General features: G+C 34.5%; 1 protein-coding gene across 2 annotated transcripts in view; it reads left to right on the top strand.

Moving 5' to 3' along the window:
• Positions 1-20,882, top strand: part of NUA (nuclear pore anchor) — a 65,611-nt gene that overhangs the window by 42,924 nt on the left and 1,805 nt on the right. The window contains exons 24-47 of one of the 2 annotated variants that reach the window (XM_088213388.1): positions 50-91; positions 171-224; positions 646-825; positions 970-1,017; positions 1,174-1,224; positions 4,044-4,127; positions 4,206-4,280; positions 4,361-4,545; positions 4,622-4,724; positions 11,607-11,723; positions 11,957-12,049; positions 13,552-13,713; positions 13,810-13,863; positions 15,483-15,596; positions 15,958-16,035; positions 16,196-16,336; positions 16,425-16,496; positions 17,238-17,393; positions 18,540-18,593; positions 18,744-18,831; positions 18,909-18,982; positions 19,091-19,240; positions 19,374-19,478; positions 20,704-20,881. In XM_088213388.1, the coding sequence (XP_088069514.1) occupies positions 50-91; positions 171-224; positions 646-825; positions 970-1,017; positions 1,174-1,224; positions 4,044-4,127; positions 4,206-4,280; positions 4,361-4,545; positions 4,622-4,724; positions 11,607-11,723; positions 11,957-12,049; positions 13,552-13,713; positions 13,810-13,863; positions 15,483-15,596; positions 15,958-16,035; positions 16,196-16,336; positions 16,425-16,496; positions 17,238-17,393; positions 18,540-18,593; positions 18,744-18,831; positions 18,909-18,982; positions 19,091-19,240; positions 19,374-19,478; positions 20,704-20,881 (2,458 nt within the window). Of the gene's footprint in view, positions 1-49; positions 92-170; positions 225-645; positions 826-969; positions 1,018-1,173; positions 1,225-4,043; positions 4,128-4,205; positions 4,281-4,360; positions 4,546-4,621; positions 4,725-11,606; positions 11,724-11,956; positions 12,050-13,551; positions 13,714-13,809; positions 13,864-15,482; positions 15,597-15,957; positions 16,036-16,195; positions 16,346-16,424; positions 16,497-17,237; positions 17,394-18,539; positions 18,594-18,743; positions 18,832-18,908; positions 18,983-19,090; positions 19,241-19,373; positions 19,479-20,703; position 20,882 lie in introns of both variants that reach the window. The other variant, XM_088213387.1, reaches the window with a different exon arrangement.

The raw sequence follows: 20,882 nt of genomic DNA, 5'->3' as shown, positions 1-20,882 counted from the left end.
TTCCCTTCTCTGAGTGTGGTTCCTAACCCTAGTTTGATAAGATCTGCAGGCTAGCTTGGAGAACATTCAGAGTATGGAAGAAATTCGAGAGGTAGCTAGTGCTGAATGGTATTTCTTTATTATTATTTATTATTTTCAGTTCTGTTTCTCCCAATTCAATATTTTTGTAGGAAGCAAGAGCTGCTGAGAGGAGAAAGCAAGAGGAGTACATTAAGCAAATTGAGGTTTGTTTCTATGATTGAATGATAAATTCTCCCAGATCGAGTCTGAAAATTTTTACTTTTATCTTGATTTGTTTAATTGCTATTATCTTTGTTATATAAATAATTTATGTTTTTATTATTTTTACTAATTTCCCTTGAGTAGATTCATGTGTATGCATGTTTTTCATTTTATCCATCGTCTGGTCTGCTTTGGGTTGTTTATCTTAATTAGGTATGTGTTGAGGATGATGTTTGTTACATTTAATTTTTTTCTCTTAAGTTTACTGTGATGAATTACATTTAGTATTGATCAACTCATTAAAGCCTTTTCTTTCCCCTGGTTATTTAGTGATGGATGTTGTGACTATCTAGCAATTATCTTTCTTAGTTTCATTAAATGTTATACAAATTTTAAAATTCCAATTTTCTGTCCATTTTGCAGAAGGAATGGGCTGAAGCTAAGAAGGAGTTACAGGAAGAGAGGGACAACGTTCGGAACCTCACTTCTGACCGTGAACAGACATTGAAAAATGCCATGAAGCAGGTTGAAGAAATGGGGAAAGAATTGACTAACGCCTTTCAAGCTGTTGCAGCTGCTGAATCTAAGGCTGCTGTAGCTGAGGTCACCACTTGTCTCTTATTCCGATGCTTTCTGGAGCGGCCTCTATAATTCCTTTGAGCTCCTTTTTTTCCCCAAAGAATAGAACATATAAATATTCTTCTGATGGAACTTTTTGTTTGGTTATCTATTTCCTCCTGAAATTAGGCAAGACTTTCTGATTTGGAGAAGAAGATTAAATCTTCAGATGCTAAGGTACATGTTGTGATTATTTTCTGTACTTATGGCATCTTTGCTATTATTTACTTTGTAGTCTACGTATGCCATTGAAGAATTATATTTTTCTTGTGAATGGTATTTCTTTAACTGATCTTTTTTTCCCCTTTACTTCGCACTTCTTTTGTGGTACAGGTCATTGATATGGGTGGTAGCGATGGGCGCAATTCTCTTCCAACTAATGATGTTAGTGTTTCTTATATAACATCTACTTCCTCTTTAGATATATATGTTTCTTCATGTTCTTTAATGATGTTAGTGTTCTTTTGTATAGGGGCGACCCCCTTGGTGTCATATACGTAATATATATGCCTTTTTTATCTCAAAAAAAAAATAATAATAATTATGCCCCTCTCATTATTTTGGAAGTTACGTTGACTAGTGGTGATAGGGAGTATCTCTAGATCAGAGTGGGACAGGGTGCTGAACAAAACAATTTTACACTTCCTTAAAATATGCTCCTTCCAAATTCTTTATAGGAATGGTCCTCTGCCAAAAGTTAAATCATGAAAAGAATTTTAAAGTGAACCTTTCGGTATGATAGCTCCATTTTTAAATACTCAATGGGGTATTTGGTTCTTTAGTGGTTGTGCTAAAATTTTCTGAAGTGTCTTTCAGTCGACATATCCTTTTCTAGACAATCATTATATCATCTCATTCCACAATTTTTCTGCATTCATTGACGTTTATGCCTCTTAATTGCCAGTGTTGTTAGAACTGTAAATCATGTTACTGTTAGGGAATAACTTCTATTTCAATATAGTCTTCTCCTATATAGTTTCCTCCTCATTTGTCTATTTTTTGAAGTTTAGTCTTCCTATTTTTGGTACAAGTATGTCTATAAATACCATGGCCTATTTCTATCGTATAATTTCATATTTTTCAGTTCTTTCATTTCACAAATTGCTATCAGTCGAAATTTTTATAAATTGAAGTATAAAAACCAAAGCAGTATAATTCTTGGAACACTTTCAGATTGCCTTTAATAACATGTAAACGTGGGCAGAACATTTCCATCCTATATCTCCTACATATAACCATGTCACTACAAACCGATAACTTGTGTAGGAGCAGCATCACTCAAATTGTCTTCAGTCAAAAGCCCAACCGTCTCCAATTATCTCAAGTCAGTTTGTGGACCACACACACTAGCCATCCATGAGTAGTCATCACATGAATCTGGCCTATACCTAATTTTAAGTAAATTCTAGTTTATCTTAGAAGAACAAGGAAAAATGACCAAATTTGTGTTAATTTTGGCTGGAGGAAGGGACTAGTTGTCTCTCAAAATTTGTGAACCTTGTTTTTGTTCAAGTGGAATTAGGGCTAGTTGTCTAAAAGTTGTGGTCAATGGAGTTTGTCGCCAAGGCGTAGGTTATTTATCACATGAAGTTGTGAATCATTAGAGATTGACATTCAGGAGGAGAAAAGACTAGTTGTTTTGTGAAGTAAACTCATTAATAAGTTTGTTGAAGCTTGAAAATGGTAATAATTTGTTACAGGTTTGCATTGTTATTCAGCAACATTCATTGTTAGTGACTAATTCCTCAATGTTCATAAGTTAGTGACAAGTCGTTTGTCAAAATTTTTCCCTATGCAAGTGATAGTTGCCAACGTCATCATTGTTGGATCAGGTTTGGTTGTGTTCATCAAAAAGTTGTTCATCATTCTTTGATTGAGCTGTTCTTCAAGTCTTTGATTAGGCTTGCTACAAGAGGTGGTCGATGAATTGTTCAGTTTCTGTTTTGCTGGAAAGTTACAGGCTCTGTCACCCCCTTCACCCCTGATGTAGCAGTAATAAGACTTAGCAGAAAACACACCATTTTGATTTAGCCTCCATTTCAAACAGTCAGCAGAATTGTTCAGTTTCTGCACTTCCAGAATACATAACAAATTCTGGTAATTCTAGATTTCCCAATCATTCAAATTTCCGCAAACATTCACTTCCCAACACCTGATGCCATTGTGCTCCCTGTACGCCTCCTTGACCACCATATTTCTAGATTGGGCTATCTCAAATAGTTTTTTAGTGCATTTCTGTTAATCCGTTGGTAGTTTTGAAGTGAATCTCTTCATTTAGGATAGAGCTTGTTTGAATAGTATTTCCAGTATCTTTATAGCCTTCAAGTGTCAAATTCTCAAGATGAGGAATCTCAAACAGGATTTTAGTCATCAATTCTATAGTAGGCAGTCAATCAACTTTTTCCGGTCTGAATAGGGACAGTCATCTCATTCACCACAATCTATTTGGTTAAGTCAGCGATTGAAATCAAAGCAAGGTCCATGAAGTTAATAAAGTTGTGTGGTCAGCAGGTCAATCCTTCGGTCTAGGGATAGGTTCTCAAGGAGTTAATTGATATCTGGAACGAGTTCCCCTTCCTTTATATTTAAGCGAATGTGTCCCGAACCTTGAAAAAGGATCTCAAACAGTATTTCTTTTGTATTTAGGATATTAGTTGCTCGTACTGCTCCTCTATGTTATCTTCTTAGCTGTTGTTTGTTATATAACTTGTTACTGAATTACATCTTATTTACTATTTATTTCTTGATTTTATTTTTGAGTTATTAGACATGATAAACTAAGTTTACCTCAATGATGCATCCTTGCTGGGTGGATGCCACACGATGATCTAGTACTGATTTTCCCTCAATAAAATTTAATTTAGTTTTGGAAATTACATCTTAATTACTATTTATTTCTTTAATTTGTTTTTTGAGTTATTAAACATAATGAGCTAAGTTTACCTAAATGCTTCATCCTTGCTAGGCGGGTGCCTCCGTGCTCTAGTACTAGTCTGCCTCGATAAAATGTTATTGACTTTTTGATATCTAAGCATGATTGTGCATAGCTTCTCACTAGGCCCATGATTGTATTGATCTTTCTCATTCTTTTTTTGTTCCTTAAGAAAAAGAAGAGTCCTCTCAAGACTATTGACGTCATTATGCGGATAACTCTAGGTACTTTAACCTTATACTGTGATTTGTTATTTTCATAATTGTGTTAGGTCGTTATGGAATTTCATATTGCAAAGAAAGAAATTATAAAATTAAAGGAAGAAGCTGAAGCTAACAGGAATCACATGCTGCAGGTGATTGTCATGAAACCTATGTTGCTTATCATTTCAATTATTTTTAGCAAAATTTGTTAACTGAATTGGGATTTGCAGTATAAAAGCATTGCACAGGTGAATGAAACAGCGTTGAAGCAGATGGAATCTGCACATGGAAACTTCAAAATTGAGGTATTATTGATGGCATCTGTGTGAAATGAGATCCAGAAATATGTCAACTTCTCCCCTTTATTCTACTTTCTTGTTTGCAGACTGAAAAGTTACAGAAATCATTGGAGGCAGAGCTTCTTTCATTAAAGGAGAGAGTTTCTGAACTTGAAAATGATTGTAGTCTGAAGTCTGAGCAGCTAGCCTCTGCTGCTGCAGAAAAGGAAGAGGCTATTGCTTCTGCTTTAGCTGAAATTACACATTTGAAGCAAGAAACCTTAACTAAAATGTGAGATATGAGATTGATATGTGGATTTTGATCTTATAGTTATTTTGGTTGCTAATTTTCTTTTCTGTGCAAGTAGTTCCCAGATTGCAACTATGGAAATTCAGATTTCAGCTCTAAAGGATGACTTGGAGAAGGAGCATGGGAGATGGCGAACTGCTCAGGCAAATTATGAGAGACAGGTTACTTTCTTTTCTTCAAATGAGTTTCACGCATACACATGATACAATAGTTGCATTTAAAGGGAGTTGATTAAATGAATTCATTTTTTGTTTAAACATTTTCATTATTGCTTAATATTCTCGTGATCTTTGACTTCAACTTATCTGTGTAGTTTCATTAACTTTGTCACGTAGGTCCTCATGGGTGAATTTTCATTATTGGGAGCATATGCATTTATATACTTAACCAAATTTTAGGTTCATTTTTCCATCTAACCTATGCCTACCGAAGCTTTAGTGACAACTAAGAAATTTTCAAATACACAGTTGTTTTATTTGCACTTCTTTTGGAAACATTTCCATAGAGATTTCTTACATGGGAAATATTGTGGGTATAAATAACTTCATAATGGTAAAAGAACATGGTACCTTTCTAGATGTCCCTATTTGTTTATGTAGTATTCTATAGCCTACTTGTAAGTACATATTTTCAACGCTATGCATGAACTGACTTATTACATTCACTGTATGGGCAGTATACAATGTTGCGTGTGACAACTATATTAATTTTTCAATTATTCTCTAATACATTTTCTTATTTACTAGTATATCCGCTTCTGCTAGTTCGAATTTATGATTGGGATAGATAGAAATACTAGTTGGTTTATATATTAACTTGCCAGTATCCCTTAATAAGTCATGGATGTGTTTCTGTTATAAGATGAAGATTCCTTATTTTGAGCGAACAATTTTAATTATATGGAAATACTTTAACTTTCCTAACTTGTTGATCTCAAACTTTTTGGCAAGCATCGTATGAGTATCAGTTTTTCTTTTTGATTGTCCCTTATAACAATCATATCAACATATATTGAGAGATCTGTAACTTCTTGGAATCTGAGTGCTTGATAAATAGGGTGTGTTTTTCTTTGCCTTGCTTATATCCCAAACATATCATGAACTTTACAAATTTGTAAAACCATGCTCTAGGGGATTACTTGAGTTTGTGTGGTGCCTTCTTCAATTTACATACTTTATTTATTTTTGCCTCTTTTATAAATTTTGGTGGAATTTCCATATAAACTTCTTTTAGATTTATGTGCAAGAAAACATTCTTTACACCAAGTGGTTGTAGTTTTCAATCTAAGTTAGCAGTTAAGAACAACAAGTTTCAAACTGTATTCATCTTAGCAACTAGTATGAATGTTTTTTGATAGTCTATTTCATAGATGTGGATATGGGTTTTGGCTACTAGTCTCACTTTCTACCTTTAGATTGTCCTATTTGTTTTGTATTTTATTTTGAACAACCACTTGCACCCCACATGTTTCTTTTCTTTGGGCAAGTCCACCATTTCCCATGTCTTTTTTTTTTTTTTGAAAGAAATGTATAGAGATTGTATTAATGATAGGTGCCAAGGGGGCACCACCCATGTACAAAGTTTGCATATCGATAAGTATATCTACAATAGAAGCAAAATCAACATTACTATCAATATCATGCTCAAGTATGATAGAGCCAAAATAGTGAAACCAATTGTCTTTTCAAATGTTGAATTCTATTTCTTTCCCGTCAAAAGCATGCTTGTTTCTTTCCTTCCAAATGACCCAAAATATTGTGAGTGCGATGAGTTTAAAGAGCTTGTTTCTTTTACTAAGACCTTCCCAAGCAAGTAGTTCCCCAGAAACTGTGTTTGCCATGACCCAAGAAAGTCCCTATAGGCCAAGAACCATCACCCAAAGTTTGTGAGAGAAAGGGCACCAAAGAAGAAGATGATTACACGATTCCAATCCCATTTTACAGAGGTAGTATTTGTTTGTGATGGGAATTCCTCTTTTCATAAGATTATTCGGGGTGAGAATTTTCTCTTTGGCAGCTTCCCATGCGAAAAAAAAGATTCTGGGCAGGGCTCCAGATTTCCAAATGATTTTAGTTGGGAATTTCAATTGATTACTGTTAATCTGACCCTCCAGGAAATCATAGAAAGAGCTGACAGTGAAATTGCCACTATTTTTGTGTTTCCAGCGCAGCTTGTCTTCATGATTATTAATTTGAACGTGCAATAAACCTAGAAGTAAGGCTTCATATTCTTCAATTTTTCAGTCCTGTAGATTTCTCATTGCTGTAATGTTCCATGTGTTAAGATTACCTGGAGTGACAACATCACCAATGAGAGCATTTTTGAAGCTAGAGATGGCATAAATCTGTGGGAATCTGTCTTTTAGAGTCGTTGTTCCGCACCAGGTGTCATTCCAAAATTGAATTTTGTTGCCTTTGCCAATAATCCATTCAGTGCAGTCAAGGAACACCGAACTGATGCTCATGATGTTCCTTCATAGACTTCTACCATAGTTGTGTTTTTTAATGTGTGAAAGGTTCCTTTAATCATCAGCGAACCATTGACAATCAATAATCTTTTTCCAGAGGCTTTCTTTGTCATTCTAATATCTCCATATCCATTTTCCAAGGAGTGCTTTGTTTAAGTTAACGAGGGATCTCAAGCCCAAACCGCCATCACTAACTGGTTTTTTGACTTCATCCAGCTAACAAGGGGATATTTTTTCCATTCGTTATCCACATCTCCCCATAAGAAATTGCATTGAATTGTTTCTAGCTTTTTTGCCACATTGGATGGGATATTGAGCACCAAAAGATTGTAGATAGACAAGTTGGAGAGAGTGCTTTTGATGAGAGTAAGCCGACCCCCTTTAGATAAAAATTTGTTTTTCCAAGTGGCCAATCTGTTTTGAATCATGTCTACAACAGGGTCCCAAATCTTACTGTCATTATATTTTGCACCCTGCGGTACTTCGAGATAGGTGATAGGCAGATGTGAGAATTTGCAGCCAAGAGTAGTACTAAGGGAACTAACATCATCATCCTGAGCACCCAAAATAACCAATTTAGACTTATGTAGGTTTATTTTTAATCCAGATACAGCTTGAAAACAAGATAAAATGCATCTCAGAAAAATAAGTGACCAAACTCTGGCTGACAAAAGATAATGTTTCTGTCAGTGAAAAATAAGTGAGATATCTCAGTTGTTTTGTTTCTGTTGCCGATGGTAATACCTTTAAGCATATGCAGGTCCTTTGCTTTCTCAATAAGTTTGTGTAAGGCCTCTATAACAATGATGAAGAGAAGCGGGGAGAGTGGCTCCCCCTGCCTCAAACCTCTGGAAGTAGTAAAAAATGAGGAAGGTCCGCCATTAACCAAAACCGCGAAACTGGAGGTTGTGATGCAAAATCTGATCCAGTTTCTCCATTTCTGTCCAAAACCCATTCTTTGAAACATGTAGTCAATAAAATCCCAGTTAACATGATCAAATGTTTTTTCCATATTAAGCTTGCAAAGAACACCTTTCTTGTTGTGTCTTGTGGCCTCATCAACAGTCTTATTAGCAATCAAAATGGCATTGGATATTTGTTGCCCATAAACAAAAGCATGTTGGTAGTTACTAATGATTTTGTTAAGCACTATAGAGAGCCTTTTTGCAAGAACTTTAGATAACAGTTTGTAGATATACCCAATGAGACTAATAGGCTGGAAGTCATTAATGTTCTCCGGGTTGACTCTTTTCGAAATCATAATGAGAAATGTGGAATTGAGAGATCTCACAAAGGTGCTATGATTGTGTGAGTCATTGAAAAATTCAATAATGTCACATTTTATTGTATCCCAAAAAGTTTGGAGGAATTTGAAGTTGAAACCATCCGGACCGGGGGCTTTATCCTCGTCACATTCCCGAAGGCAATCCAAAATTTCTCTCAGTAAATTTTTTCTCTAAGTGCTCCTTGTCTTGATCAGAAACGATGTTAAAAGATAGATTGTCCAATTTAGTCTGTGATCATGCTGTTCAGTGTATAAATTCTGGAAATAGATTTTTGCTCCTTCCCTGAGGGCCTCATTACCTTTAATTCTGTTGTTTCCAATGGTGAGCTCCTCCACCATTTCGCATGTCTTGTTCTTCTCTAGTGTTTGCATTTCAACATTAATGCATTTTTGTTTCCTCACTAGTTAAAGCTCCATATAGTATATTAGGTATAGATAATGCACTTAGAACTATTTCTTTGTGAGACGGGGAACATTTTTGAAATTATACAAAACACGAGATCGGATAGTGGATGCTTAGTGCATTCTCTCGTTCCTTTTCTGAATGCAATATTAGAGAGTAAAGATTTCTCAAAGCTTACTTCATTCCAAAGCATCCGATTTGGATTCAGGAACTTTCTTTGGATCAGAATCCAAGTTTTTCCTTCTTAAGTACACTTGAGAAAACTGTGGGTCCTATATGGTTGAGGATTCTAGTTCATTTTTCTGGTTTTGGTTTTCTAGTGGTATGTATTCATGTGTATCTTGTGTTGCTATGTGTTCAGGTATATCTTCTGGTCTCTGGTTTTGTGATGTGGTGGTTAGTATTTGATAGGCTGTAGTATTTAAGGATAGGGGAATATCAAATAGGAAGTGGTCCTTCTTATCTTGCAATATCCTCTTTTGCTGAAGATAAGGTTTATTAGAAGACTTAGTTTTTACAAATGTAACATCAGTGCATACATAGAATTTTTATTGGAAGAATGGTAACATTAATTTTTGGAAGAATGGTAACATTAATTTCCTCTTTGTATATGTGAGTACTCCACAAACACATAGTTAATGGTCCTACTGTCAAGTTTCCTTCATTAAGATTGATGCATATGAACAGAGGCAACACAATCGAAGCTTGAGGAATAAAGTTATTGGTGATTTGGACTTCAGGAGAAAAAGGTAGCTAAAACTTCCATAAGACTGCGAAAGTCTATTAATGAGATGGTAACATGCTGATAAGATTGGCTGCAATCAAAACAGCTTCCCCCAGATTGTGTTCAGGCACATGGTTTTAAGACAAGAAAGCAGAGGAGGCCAATCAGGTTGTTTTTCCTTTTTGTCTCTTCATTTTGTTGTGGAGTATAGACACAGAAAGACTCATGAATGACCCATTCATTTTGAAAAGAAGAAAGATACTATTTGATTAAAGTAGTCGCAGGCATTATCAGTTAGAAAACATTTGATTTTTATTCTAAACTGGGTTTTGATCACGTTGTAAATTGAAGAATAATGTGACTAATCTTAGATTTGGATTTTAGCAAGAAAACCAGGCTAGTCTAGTGCAGTCATCGATAAAAGAAATGAACCTTCAAGCCCTAGAAATATCATTGTGGGCCAAATTAAAAGGAACATTTGCTTCTGTTATCACTCGAGGAAAAATTTACACGTTTGTATTATGTTAATTCACATACATCACAGTAATTGGAATCCGAAAATAAAGAGGGAAGCACAACATTAAGGGTGGAGAATGAGGGGTAACTTAACCTTATGCTATAAAGTCATATCTTATCGAGTGCTGGTAGAAAAGGTAGTCCGTGGTATTTTAGGTACATCCAGGAAGTGTGACCCGTTTCGAGTCTTAGTCCGTTCAATCATCTTCCTCAAATTACTATCTTAGATTCACAAAAGGAAGAAGAAAAAATCACTTTACAATTGAGGTTTTAGGACAACTTAGTTACTGATAGTAGCTTGGTGCATAATTTAGGGAAATGAAATATATCGGTAAGTAGAAAGTGAATGCTAAGTTTTATAGTTCCAATTCCCGTTATTGTGGTTAATGAAACCATCATCAGCAACAACTTTCATACTGGGGGAGTAGGTGTCAAAAGATGGAGTGGAATTGGTCATGTGATCTGTAACATCTGAGTCTACAATCCATGATAATATAATGACGTATTTAAGGTACTTAAATCATGTTGCATAAAAAACATACCTGAGTGGGCCAAATATCAGTACCTTGCATTGTAACTTGCAATTAAGACTGATTAAATAGAGCGAAATAAGAGCAAAATTAGGAATTACCATGCTAGAACATAACTTGTTTGGACAAGCTGTTCATGGAGGAGCAGGTGCAGCTGTGGGTTGTGCGCAGAAGATAGATGCACATAGAAGGGTTGCGCAGCTCTCTACTCGTAGTTGAACTTCAGGTGGCTGCTGGAGTTGATGGTGCAGTAACGGGGCAAAAGCAGGGGCTCCACGCACGAAACAAAGCACACGAAACAGGGCTGTGTGCAAAAAACAGAGCATGGAAGACGGGGCTGAAACAAAAGAAAACAGGAGCTGTGCATGCGAAGCAGAGCATGTGAAACAGGACAGACAGCACGCATCTGAGCAGAGCAAAAATAGAGTGTGCGGCTGACGAGAGCAAAAAGCAGAGCACCGCTGGAGGGATCACGCAGCTGGGTGGAGCAGAAGCGTCCCCGGTTGTGGCTGTGCTTGGCTGCAGCTGAACAGGGGCTGCGCTTTGCTGGTGCAGAGTTGAACAGAAGTGGAACTGAGGTTGTGGCGCAGCTATGAATGCTGGCCTTTTTTAGGAACTTTTTTGTTATTTTGGCAATGAAAGCAGACTAAGAATTGTTTAAGAGGTTTGCTGTTTTCTTCATAAAGCTGTAGTGCCATATTAGATAGTTGAATGTGTATCTTATTGAATATTATGACTTTATATATACAGGTTTTTTAAGAATGGAAAAAAAAGACAATAATTAAATTTTTACCTTAATGCCCGTTAACCCAATTAGATGTAGTACACTCTTTAACATTGTAATTACTTGGTATATTTTACTCTAATGCCCTTTAACCTAATTACATATAGTACACTCTTTAATACTTTTCTCTTTGAGACAGTTGTAGAAATTTTGTACATGTGATGCACCATGTTTTCTTGAAATGTTTCTTTGTCTCTCCAACAGAAAAGATTAGTTGTTGACATTTTCTCTCTCCAAAACAAAAGGAAGATAATGTCATTCACATCATCAGTTTAGTGATGACAGCTATTGCTTGTTGGAGACACTGATCTAATTTTTCTTTAAATTGGCACAGGTTATTCTACAGTCTGAGACCATTCAGGAGTTGACGAAAACATCACAAGCTTTGGCTTCTCTGCAGGACGAAGCATCCGAGCTGCGTAAATTAGCTGATATGCTCAGAAATGAAAATGTAACTTCTTTTTCTTTTTTTGTGAAATATCATTTTGCTACTTCTGTTTCTTATTCTGTATTTTCTTCTATTCAATACTTCCTCTTATTGATTACTCAGAAATGAATAATTATACAAAGTTGCAGCATTCATGAATATCTACATAATTTCTTATATTCTCGATAACCTTTTGCAAGTCGGTTTATTTTTGCTTGATTTTTTCAGATCTAATATGTATATTTTGTGCTTTACAGAGTGAACTTAAGGCCAAATGGGAAACAGAAAAATCAATCCTAGAGGAAGCAAAGAATGAAGCTGAGAAGAAGTATGATGAAATTAATGAACAGGTAAATACTGGTGATGCTTCCACAAGAAATCGGATTCAGTCTTCATGACAACATTGATTGACAGAGAAAATGAAGGGGAGTTGACTTCAAAAATTCATTTCATAGACTTAAGTGAAAACTTATTATGTGGTAGAAAATAACTTCAAACATTTGTTAAGATATAAAAAAGAAATATTTGAATGGTGCAGTAAGTTAATTTATTTTACACAAGTAATAGGGGTAAAAAGATTTTAGTCCCGGAAAGTAATGATATCTTGTTATACAGCTTTAACGAATTCTAATGAAACAAGCCTATGAAGAAACAGCAACGAAATAATGCCTCGAAATTAACTATGATCTTTTTCGCTTCTAGTTATATTTTTCTTGTTGTTTCTCATTCTGTGGATGATAATTTTAAAACACAAACTTATATCGAGGTAGGTCATCATGTAAAAAATTATAAAGCAATGTCTCCTTGCATGATATGGATTCCAAACATTCATGATCTGGATGTGAATGAGTCGAATTACTTATCTCTCGGTCTATTAGTGAACTCTCTCTCCAGAGATTGTGAAAGATGTTCCACTAGAAATATTCTTGTTATTGCTTCGACTCATATTCCCAAAAAAGTGGATCCCGCTCTAATAGCCCCGAATAAATTAAATACATGCATTAAGATATGAAGGCTTCTTATTCCACAACAACGAAAGCACTTTTACACTCTTTCATATACTAGGGGATTTCACTTGGAAAAGAAAATGTTCCATACTAATAGATTCGAATCTATAACCATGGGTTCCAATGCCCGAGATCTTGTAGCACTTACCAATGAGGCCCTATCGATTAGTATTACACAGAAGAAATCAATTATAGACACTAATACAATTAGATCTGCTCTTCATAGACAAACTTGGGATTTGCGATCCCAGATAAGATCGGTTCAGGATCATGGGATCCTTTTCTATCAGATAGGAAGGGTTATTGCACAAAATGTACTTCTAAGTAATTGCCCCATAGATCCTATATCTATCTATATGAAGAAGAAATAAGTTTGTATTCCCTTCAATGAAATCCATTGAGTATCATATGTATTGATGAAAAGGTATTGAAATATCTGAATCCCTTTTTCGTCCGCCGGATTCATTCAATTCTCCTTAATTTTTAACCCAATAATATAAGAAAATATAGTATCAGTAATAAGAAAATTTTCTATTAAAATCTGAAAAATGCTTTTGCTCTATAGCAGATTAAGCCCAAAAGAATAAAGTGTAGTCATGTATCTTCATAAGTTTTTTGTAAGCGGCTGACTGTGGGATTAACAAGAAGTATGAAAACATTTTGGGATTCTGCCTTTTTGCTTTCCTATTACTTGTTAATACATCTTAAACATTTTTACTTTAGCCTTTTGCCTTTTGTATTGCTTGTTAATATATTCTAAACATGTTTATTTAGACTACTTGATTCATTCACTTACATGTTATCAATCCTTTTCTCATTAAAACATTGTTTTATTTATCTCTCAGAACAAAATACTGCATGGTCGACTTGAGGCTTTGCATCTTCAGTTGGCAGAGAAGGATATTTTCTCTTCTGGAATATCTGTTGGTGGAAGCATTGCTTCAGACCCACTTGGTGATTCTGGTCTACAGAAAGTTATTAGTCACCTCCGAAGGAGAAAAGAAATAGTAAATATATATCTTGAATTACTGCTCTTTCCCCCTTCCCTACCACTTCCCCCGACCCCCCCAATTAACTGTCTGACAGTAACTTAAATTTGACAGGCAGAAACAGAGATATCTTTGTTGAAACAAGAAAAGTTACGACTGCAATCACAGGTAAGTCATTAGTTTTTTTTTCTTTTTTTGCATGTCACATGAAATAGTGAGAAATGCGTATCTTTTTTAGATTTATGTTGTTGGAAGCATCCTCAGAATTTTCTGAGAGATTATTTTTGTTTACAAATATACTTTTTCTCAAATTTTGGATTTTTACATTTTCACTTGTAGCTTTCTTCCTGAATTTTTTCTGATATTGTTAGATGCTGCATAAATTTGTTATAGTTAACATAATTTCTTAAACTTCTTGGCAATCGAGAGCATTAAGTTGTTGATTAAGATGTCTCAATCGGATGACTTTGTTTTTTGTTTAACTTAAATCATTGCTGCATAAATATGTTATAGGATGCCACGATGAGGTTAGCTTTTCTGCATTTTTCATTTTTCCTAACATGCTAGTGTAGCTCTTTGGAATGCTTTGTTTTAGTACTTGAGTGATTGAGGAACTAATAAAGGAAATTTGCTTCTTTAAAAAAGGAAGAAAAAGAAAATAGCTCCTATAATTGTATTATTTGGAGTTGTTTTCCCAGAAAAACTGTTGTTATTGTCTTTACTAGTTGTACATTGACCTTTTTTATATGTTTTTAATCACGATATTCAACCCTTTCTACTTCCAAGTCCAGTCAGATAATTTCACTTGTCCTATATTTATACCACAAACCAGAAGCTTACGGTTTTGGTAACTTCACCGGAGGGAAGACTTACTTGTTTTAAACAAACTGTAGACTGTACAAGATATCTTATTCAGGTTTGTGGTAACCTATATGATATGCTAAGCCATAAATGTTCACGTCCTACTAGGTTGATCGAGAGTACTTGAAACTTGATATTCTCTAAACCATTACGGTCTGATACTTCTAATTGGGTGCATCTATTTCAATTTCCTGGAAACAGTTCAACTCTGTGTTATACTGGATGAAGTCTAGTTTCACTTGTCATTAGTTTTAATTATCTGCTTTTGCTTAGATATCTTGAGAATCTTCATAAGCATGTGATGTTCTTTTCTTATATAGATTTGTGAATACTCCATTCAAAGGTGGCATGAGGAGTACAGAAGTTAATTGCAAAAAAACATTTGTACAAATGCATGGAACATATTGAAGTTTTTCCTTAAAAAACATTAAGATTTGGAAGACACATACACATGCTTTATTGCTTGCTTCAAAAATGTGTTCCATATCTTGACGATATAGAAACATATGGTGCACTGCAGATGATGGTGCCGATTCATTCATATTTTCATTCTCTTCTGAGAGCCGAAAAAAAAAAGCAAAACTTGGTGATGGCAGTTTACAAGTTATGGTGTACATGCTTTTAGGGTCTAGTTAACCGAGATCCATGGATGTTCTGAGAGATTATTTTGATTTACAATTGTATCAAAATAAAACATTTTTTGTGAATTGAATCTGAAACTTTGGATTTTACACTTTTTCTTGTAGTTTTTTCCTTGATTTCTCTCTGAGTATTATTGGTTAAATAAATAAATCTGTTGTTGATCATCGAATATCTTATCCTGGTTAATAGAACAATTAAGTTATTGCATTGGATGTACATGTCTAAAAATGATGGGTTCTGCATGTTTGATGCGCTGATGAAAGAATTATTTATTTACCATGTAGCTTGAGAATGCTCTTAAGGCAGCAGATACTGTAAAAGCATCACTAAATGCTGAGCGTGCCAACTCAAGGGTGTCATTGTTGACAGAGGAAGAGATCAAGTCTCTACAACTTCAGGTTACATTTTTTGTCTTTTCTCAGTTACAATCTTGGCAGCGTTAATGGCTTCTGTAATTTACGCTTCCGTTGTTTGCTCATATGATTTGTTGTTTTTTTTTATATATTTTTACAAAGGACCTGAATTTGTTGTTTTCATGTAGACTTGTAGTGTTGGTTTTATTTTATATTTATCTTCTTTAGAACTAACCTTTTTTGGTTTATTTTGGTGATATAGAGCATGTTTCAACCTTCTGGCAGTTTTTCTTCACTAGTCTATGTTTAGAATTATCCATTGTTTGTTTGTTATGGTGACATAAAGCCCATTTCAACTTTCTGGATGTTTTTCTTCACCTGCTAACAGAATGAAGTGCTGCTGCAGGTTAGAGAAATGAATTTGCTTCGTGAAAGCAACATGCAACTTAGAGAGGAGAACAGGCACAATTTTGAAGAATGCCAGGTACGCTATGTTGAAATCCACATGCAAGTAATTTTGTCACTCACGCTAATATTGGTTATGGCCTAGTTCCCTAAGGGAGAAATTTCTGATAAAAACTTGTTATTAGAGAAAAAAGTAAATATTACATTAATGAAAAAGAATTAACCATTATTTATTGCAGAAATTGCGCAATGTAGCTCAGAAGGCTCAAATGGAATTTGAGACTTTGGAGAATCTTGTGAGGGAGAAGCAAATTGAGATTGAATCTTGTAAAAAGGAAATTGAAATGCAAAGGATTGAGAAAGAGCAATTGGAAAAGAGGGTCAGTGAGGTAATTCATTTTAGAATAAATCTTATATTAAAGGTATATTTGTTTGTTCAATTTTGTAATGTTTGTTACTTTGGCGTAGTTACTTGAGAGGTGGAAGAACATTGATGTGGAGGACTATGAGCGCCTAAAGGAAGATCTTCGACTGTCGGAGGTGGGTTAACTGATAAATTTAAAGGAAGTGTTTTGGTTTTAATCTCTTTGCTATTTTTTTTTTCATAATTGTTCAAAGATATGACTGAAGTAGGATTTTTTTAGCTTCTGGCACCTATGCAGGAGACCTTTAATGCATGGCTTCCTAACCTGGTGGTGTTATTCCCTTTAGTAATCGTTTACTTGTTTATTTGTGTACATGATTCTGTTCCAGTTAAATATTGGAGATCATTTTCTTGAGCAAGTTAACTGCTTCTCAATTAACATAAGAACCACAGTTTTTATCCTGTCCTCCTCCAGTCCACCAGTTGGATTTAAGTATGCTAAAACATTTCATTTAAGTTTATTAAATCCCCCAACTGTACTTGAAACAATAAGAAAAATGGTATCGGGAAGGTCCTTTTCTTACTATAAGTAGATTCTATTTAGCTCATAAAGAGAAATTAACATTCAGCTCTCTCTAAAAGCTATACTTCAAAATCAGCCTTCACAAATTTAATGGAGGAAAGTTCATCCATCCACCATCATTTGCACAATTTTTGGTCTCTTTCATATTTTAAGATTGATTGCCACTGTTATAATTGAATGCTACTATGCTGGAGCATCACTTGATATGATAGCCTATTAAAGTTAGCTACCTACATCTGCATCTTCTAGATATTTGGTTTTGCACTTACCCACCCTTTTCGTATGCCACAAACATCTGTCTTATTATGATGTAACCATTTAATATTTCTGCCAGGATAAAATGAAAGAGAAGGATGCTCAGATAGAAGAAATCAAGATCCTTCTTTCCAAGAAGCAGGACACAATATCACAGTTGGAGCAAGAAGTTGCAAATACCAAAATGGAACTTAGTGAGAAGGAGAGTAGGTTAAATGATGCACAACAAGTACAGGTACTGGAGATCTTTATTAAAAGGAACAAAGTTTCACTGCCAACTTCAGTATCTGCCTGTTTACATCCTTGTTTATGAGGCTGTTTGAATTGGTCTTTTTTTTGGTACGTTAAGCTTATGTAGCTTTTGGTCCTACTGGGCTTTAAGCTCAGAGTGCATAAGCGCAAAGAGTGTTTGAATTAGTTCTTTTTCTGGCTTTTAGATTAATGCTTATTTGGGTGAGCTGCATTTTCTTTCCCTTTCAAAAAACAATGGTCTGACTGAACACAGAAAACATAAAAACCCACAAGTATTCTTTCTTTGTTTGTGCCTTATGATAAAGGTGAAATCAAAAGTTGAAACTAGATACTTTTGATAAAGGACTTGTATTTTAGGAGTGAATAATAATTTAATGAGTGTATTTATTTATATTTCACTATTTTTGTGTTTTAGAAATAATATTATTATTGTAATACACTATTAAAAACTTATGTTCATTATGAATTATTTAAGCGATTTTTATTTTAAAATTAGATACTGATGATTTGAAATTAATATTTATATTGGACAAACAAATATAATAATTCTACTACAATAAATAATTTAAGATTATTTAAATTATTAGAACATATTAAGAGAATTATTTGAAATTATTTGAATAGTTATAATAATTCTTATATTTTCATTGTGTGCAGTTTCTATTACTTAAATATTTATCACTAATCACTTAGCTACTTTTACTTTACAGCTATTTTTTAGAAGTCATCTTTAGAGCACTTTCAACAGATGAAAACCAAAGAACTAGTTGAGCTAAATGGACCACTAAAAACTGAATTCTTTTATAAATTATGAGACTTAAGCTGAAGTTTTAGTTAAACGACCAAAAAAAGATAATTTGTTGCTCCTTTTTAAAAAAATTATTTGAGTGGAAGTTATTATTAACCTGAGGAGGATATTGGTCAGAAATATGGTTGAATAGGTGAAAGCTACCTGCTAAAAGTTCCCGAAAAGAAAAATCTGGTCCTAGGAGCTTCTTTTTTGGGGTAGAAGCTTCTTCGAGCTTTGAACACGCTTTGTATATCACTTCTTTTTAAGTCAAATTATGCTTTAAGCAAGTTTGATTATAAAAAAATGAATCCAAACATTTCAATGTGATTTTACATGCAGGCTAGTTTGAAGTCAGACTTGGAGAGGCAGAAGAAAGCCACAGCTCTTTTCAAGGTTTTCTACATATCCTTCCTTTTTCAAAGAATTTATTTTAAAAAAATTTATTGTGGTTTTTTTTCTTATCCCAATGTTTTACATTTCAAGATAAAATGATACTACCTATTTGGTTCAATCTCCATTTGTCACCTGATTACCATTATGCAGAGGAAATTTGAGCTTCTGTCCAAGGAAAAGGAGGAACTGGGCAAAGAAAATCAAATTCTTTCCAGGCAGTTGGATGACTTGAAACAAGGTAATTTTTTTTCTATGTTTTTTGAGAGAGCAATGGATCTACTGTGCTTAATTATACTTTTAAATTCTCCATTATAGGTAAAAGATCCACAGGTGATGTTGCTGGTGAGCAGATCATGAAGGAAAAAGAAGAAAAGGAGCATAGGATACAGGTTTATAAATTTTCAAATTAGTTTACTTTTTTGCATTACATAAAAAATGGAATTTTCCTATTTCAATTTTCTGTATTAACTACATGCACTTTATGTTATCTTTGCTAGATTTTGGAGAAAACTGTTGAGAAGCAGAGAGATGAGTTGAGGAGGAGGGAGGATGAGCTGAAGAAGAGAGAGGAAGATTATAACAAAGAGAAAGCAGCTTGGCACTCGACTGAGAAGGCAATCATGGACTCTCTTACTAAAGTTGACCAGGTTATTAGCCTGTTTAATTCCAATCTAATAATTGTGTTCCATGTCAGGCCTTGGTAAAGTCAGAATAATTAGTTCATTAGCAAGTGTACATAACAGTGATAAAATTGTTCTAAGTCGATTTCCTGAATTTCAGGAGAAGACAAGTCTTTTAGGTGAGATTGAGAAGCATAGGCCTGCAGTGCAGTCCCTATCTAACGAGCTAGATAGGCTTAAGCATGCCGAAGGCAGTCTTCCAGAGGTAATTCACTTTTTAAGTTGTAAAAAAAGAAGAATATTTGTTCTGAATACAAGATTGTCAGATTCCTTTTTTTAAAAAAAATACCTTAGCTTTTTCCCTACTTTTTGTTTCTCTGCATATCTTTCTTGTCTTTTTCTCCAGCAAAGAGTTCTCTCTCTCTCTCTCTCTCTCTCTCTCTCTCTCTCTGAGTATCTTAATGTAACTGTGCTCCTTCAACTATTGTTGTTTTCCCCCTACTGCAAAGAATGTTTTGTTTGTCCTTTTTTTTCCCAGTCTCTTATGCAATTGTCACAGAGAAGATACACCTTGAAAGGTGGATACTAGTTCCTGTATACTTTTAGTAACACATTCTGTATTTGGAGAACTTCACATGTGGTTCATTCTTTATTGTTACTTTCGTGTACTCCCCTTCTTTCCTAGCAATACATCTTAGCCTTTTTTTCTTTCTTTTTGCTTCACTGAATTATCTTTCTTATCCGTTTCTCCTTTGACGTTGTTCTCTCTCTCTCTCTCTCATTATCTTCTGTTATTATTCTTGGAAAAGTATGCACTTTCAATTGTGTGCTTTCTTTTTTCCTACAGAAAAGACCTTTTTTTCATCTCAGTATCTTCTGTAATTGTTCACAGAGATTATGCACCTTCAGTTTGTTGATTTCTCCCGGGAAATTCTCTCAAAAGTGGAGTAGTTTGTTAGACATTTTTAGTAACAACTTTTCTGTATTTGGAAAGACTTAAGATATGATTCTTTCTTTGTTATTACTTTCATATACTTCCCTTCCTGTTTGTATACTGTTTTGGAGGACTATGTTTATGTAAGTTTTTGTACAACATCACTCTTGGTTAATTCGATTCTTACTTTTGTATACTCTTTCCTGCTCGTATTATGTCCTCCAAACCCTCAGGTAAAGGTTTAACATGTCAAGTTGTAGAAAGCTGTATTTGGTTTTATTTTTTATATTTTATGCTTATGCATACAAAATGAGTAGTAAATATAGCACTGAGAACAACATTTTAATCTTTTCAAACTCATTCGATCTCTTTACTGCATTTTTTAAATTTTGTTTTCAGTTTCCTGAACTACAAATGCTTATATACGAATTTTTTTTTCTAGATGCAAATATTATATAATTTTTTTAAAAAAAAAAACTCATTCATCTCATTAAGTTGACACCTTCTATCATCAAAGTATTAGTTGTCAGTTTTCTCACAGTCACCATCGTTTTAGGGTACTCTAGCTGTCCAGATCCTTGCTGGGACCATTCTGGATGATCGTGCTGCTGCCTACATGTCAGCTGTTGAAACTTTCGAGAGAGTAGCACAATCCATTCACACTGATCTTGGGAGTGGTTCTCATCCTTCTGACTGTGTTTCTGTTGCAGACACTTCTGTATCTACGATCAGAGG

This window comes from Carica papaya, chromosome 2 (genome assembly GCF_054855325.1).
Source record: "Carica papaya isolate Zhongbai chromosome 2, ASM5485532v1, whole genome shotgun sequence".
NCBI classification, from domain to species: Eukaryota; Viridiplantae; Streptophyta; class Magnoliopsida; order Brassicales; family Caricaceae; genus Carica; species Carica papaya.
Note: the sequence above shows the minus strand (reverse complement) of the source record. Positions and strands in the feature narration are given on the sequence as shown.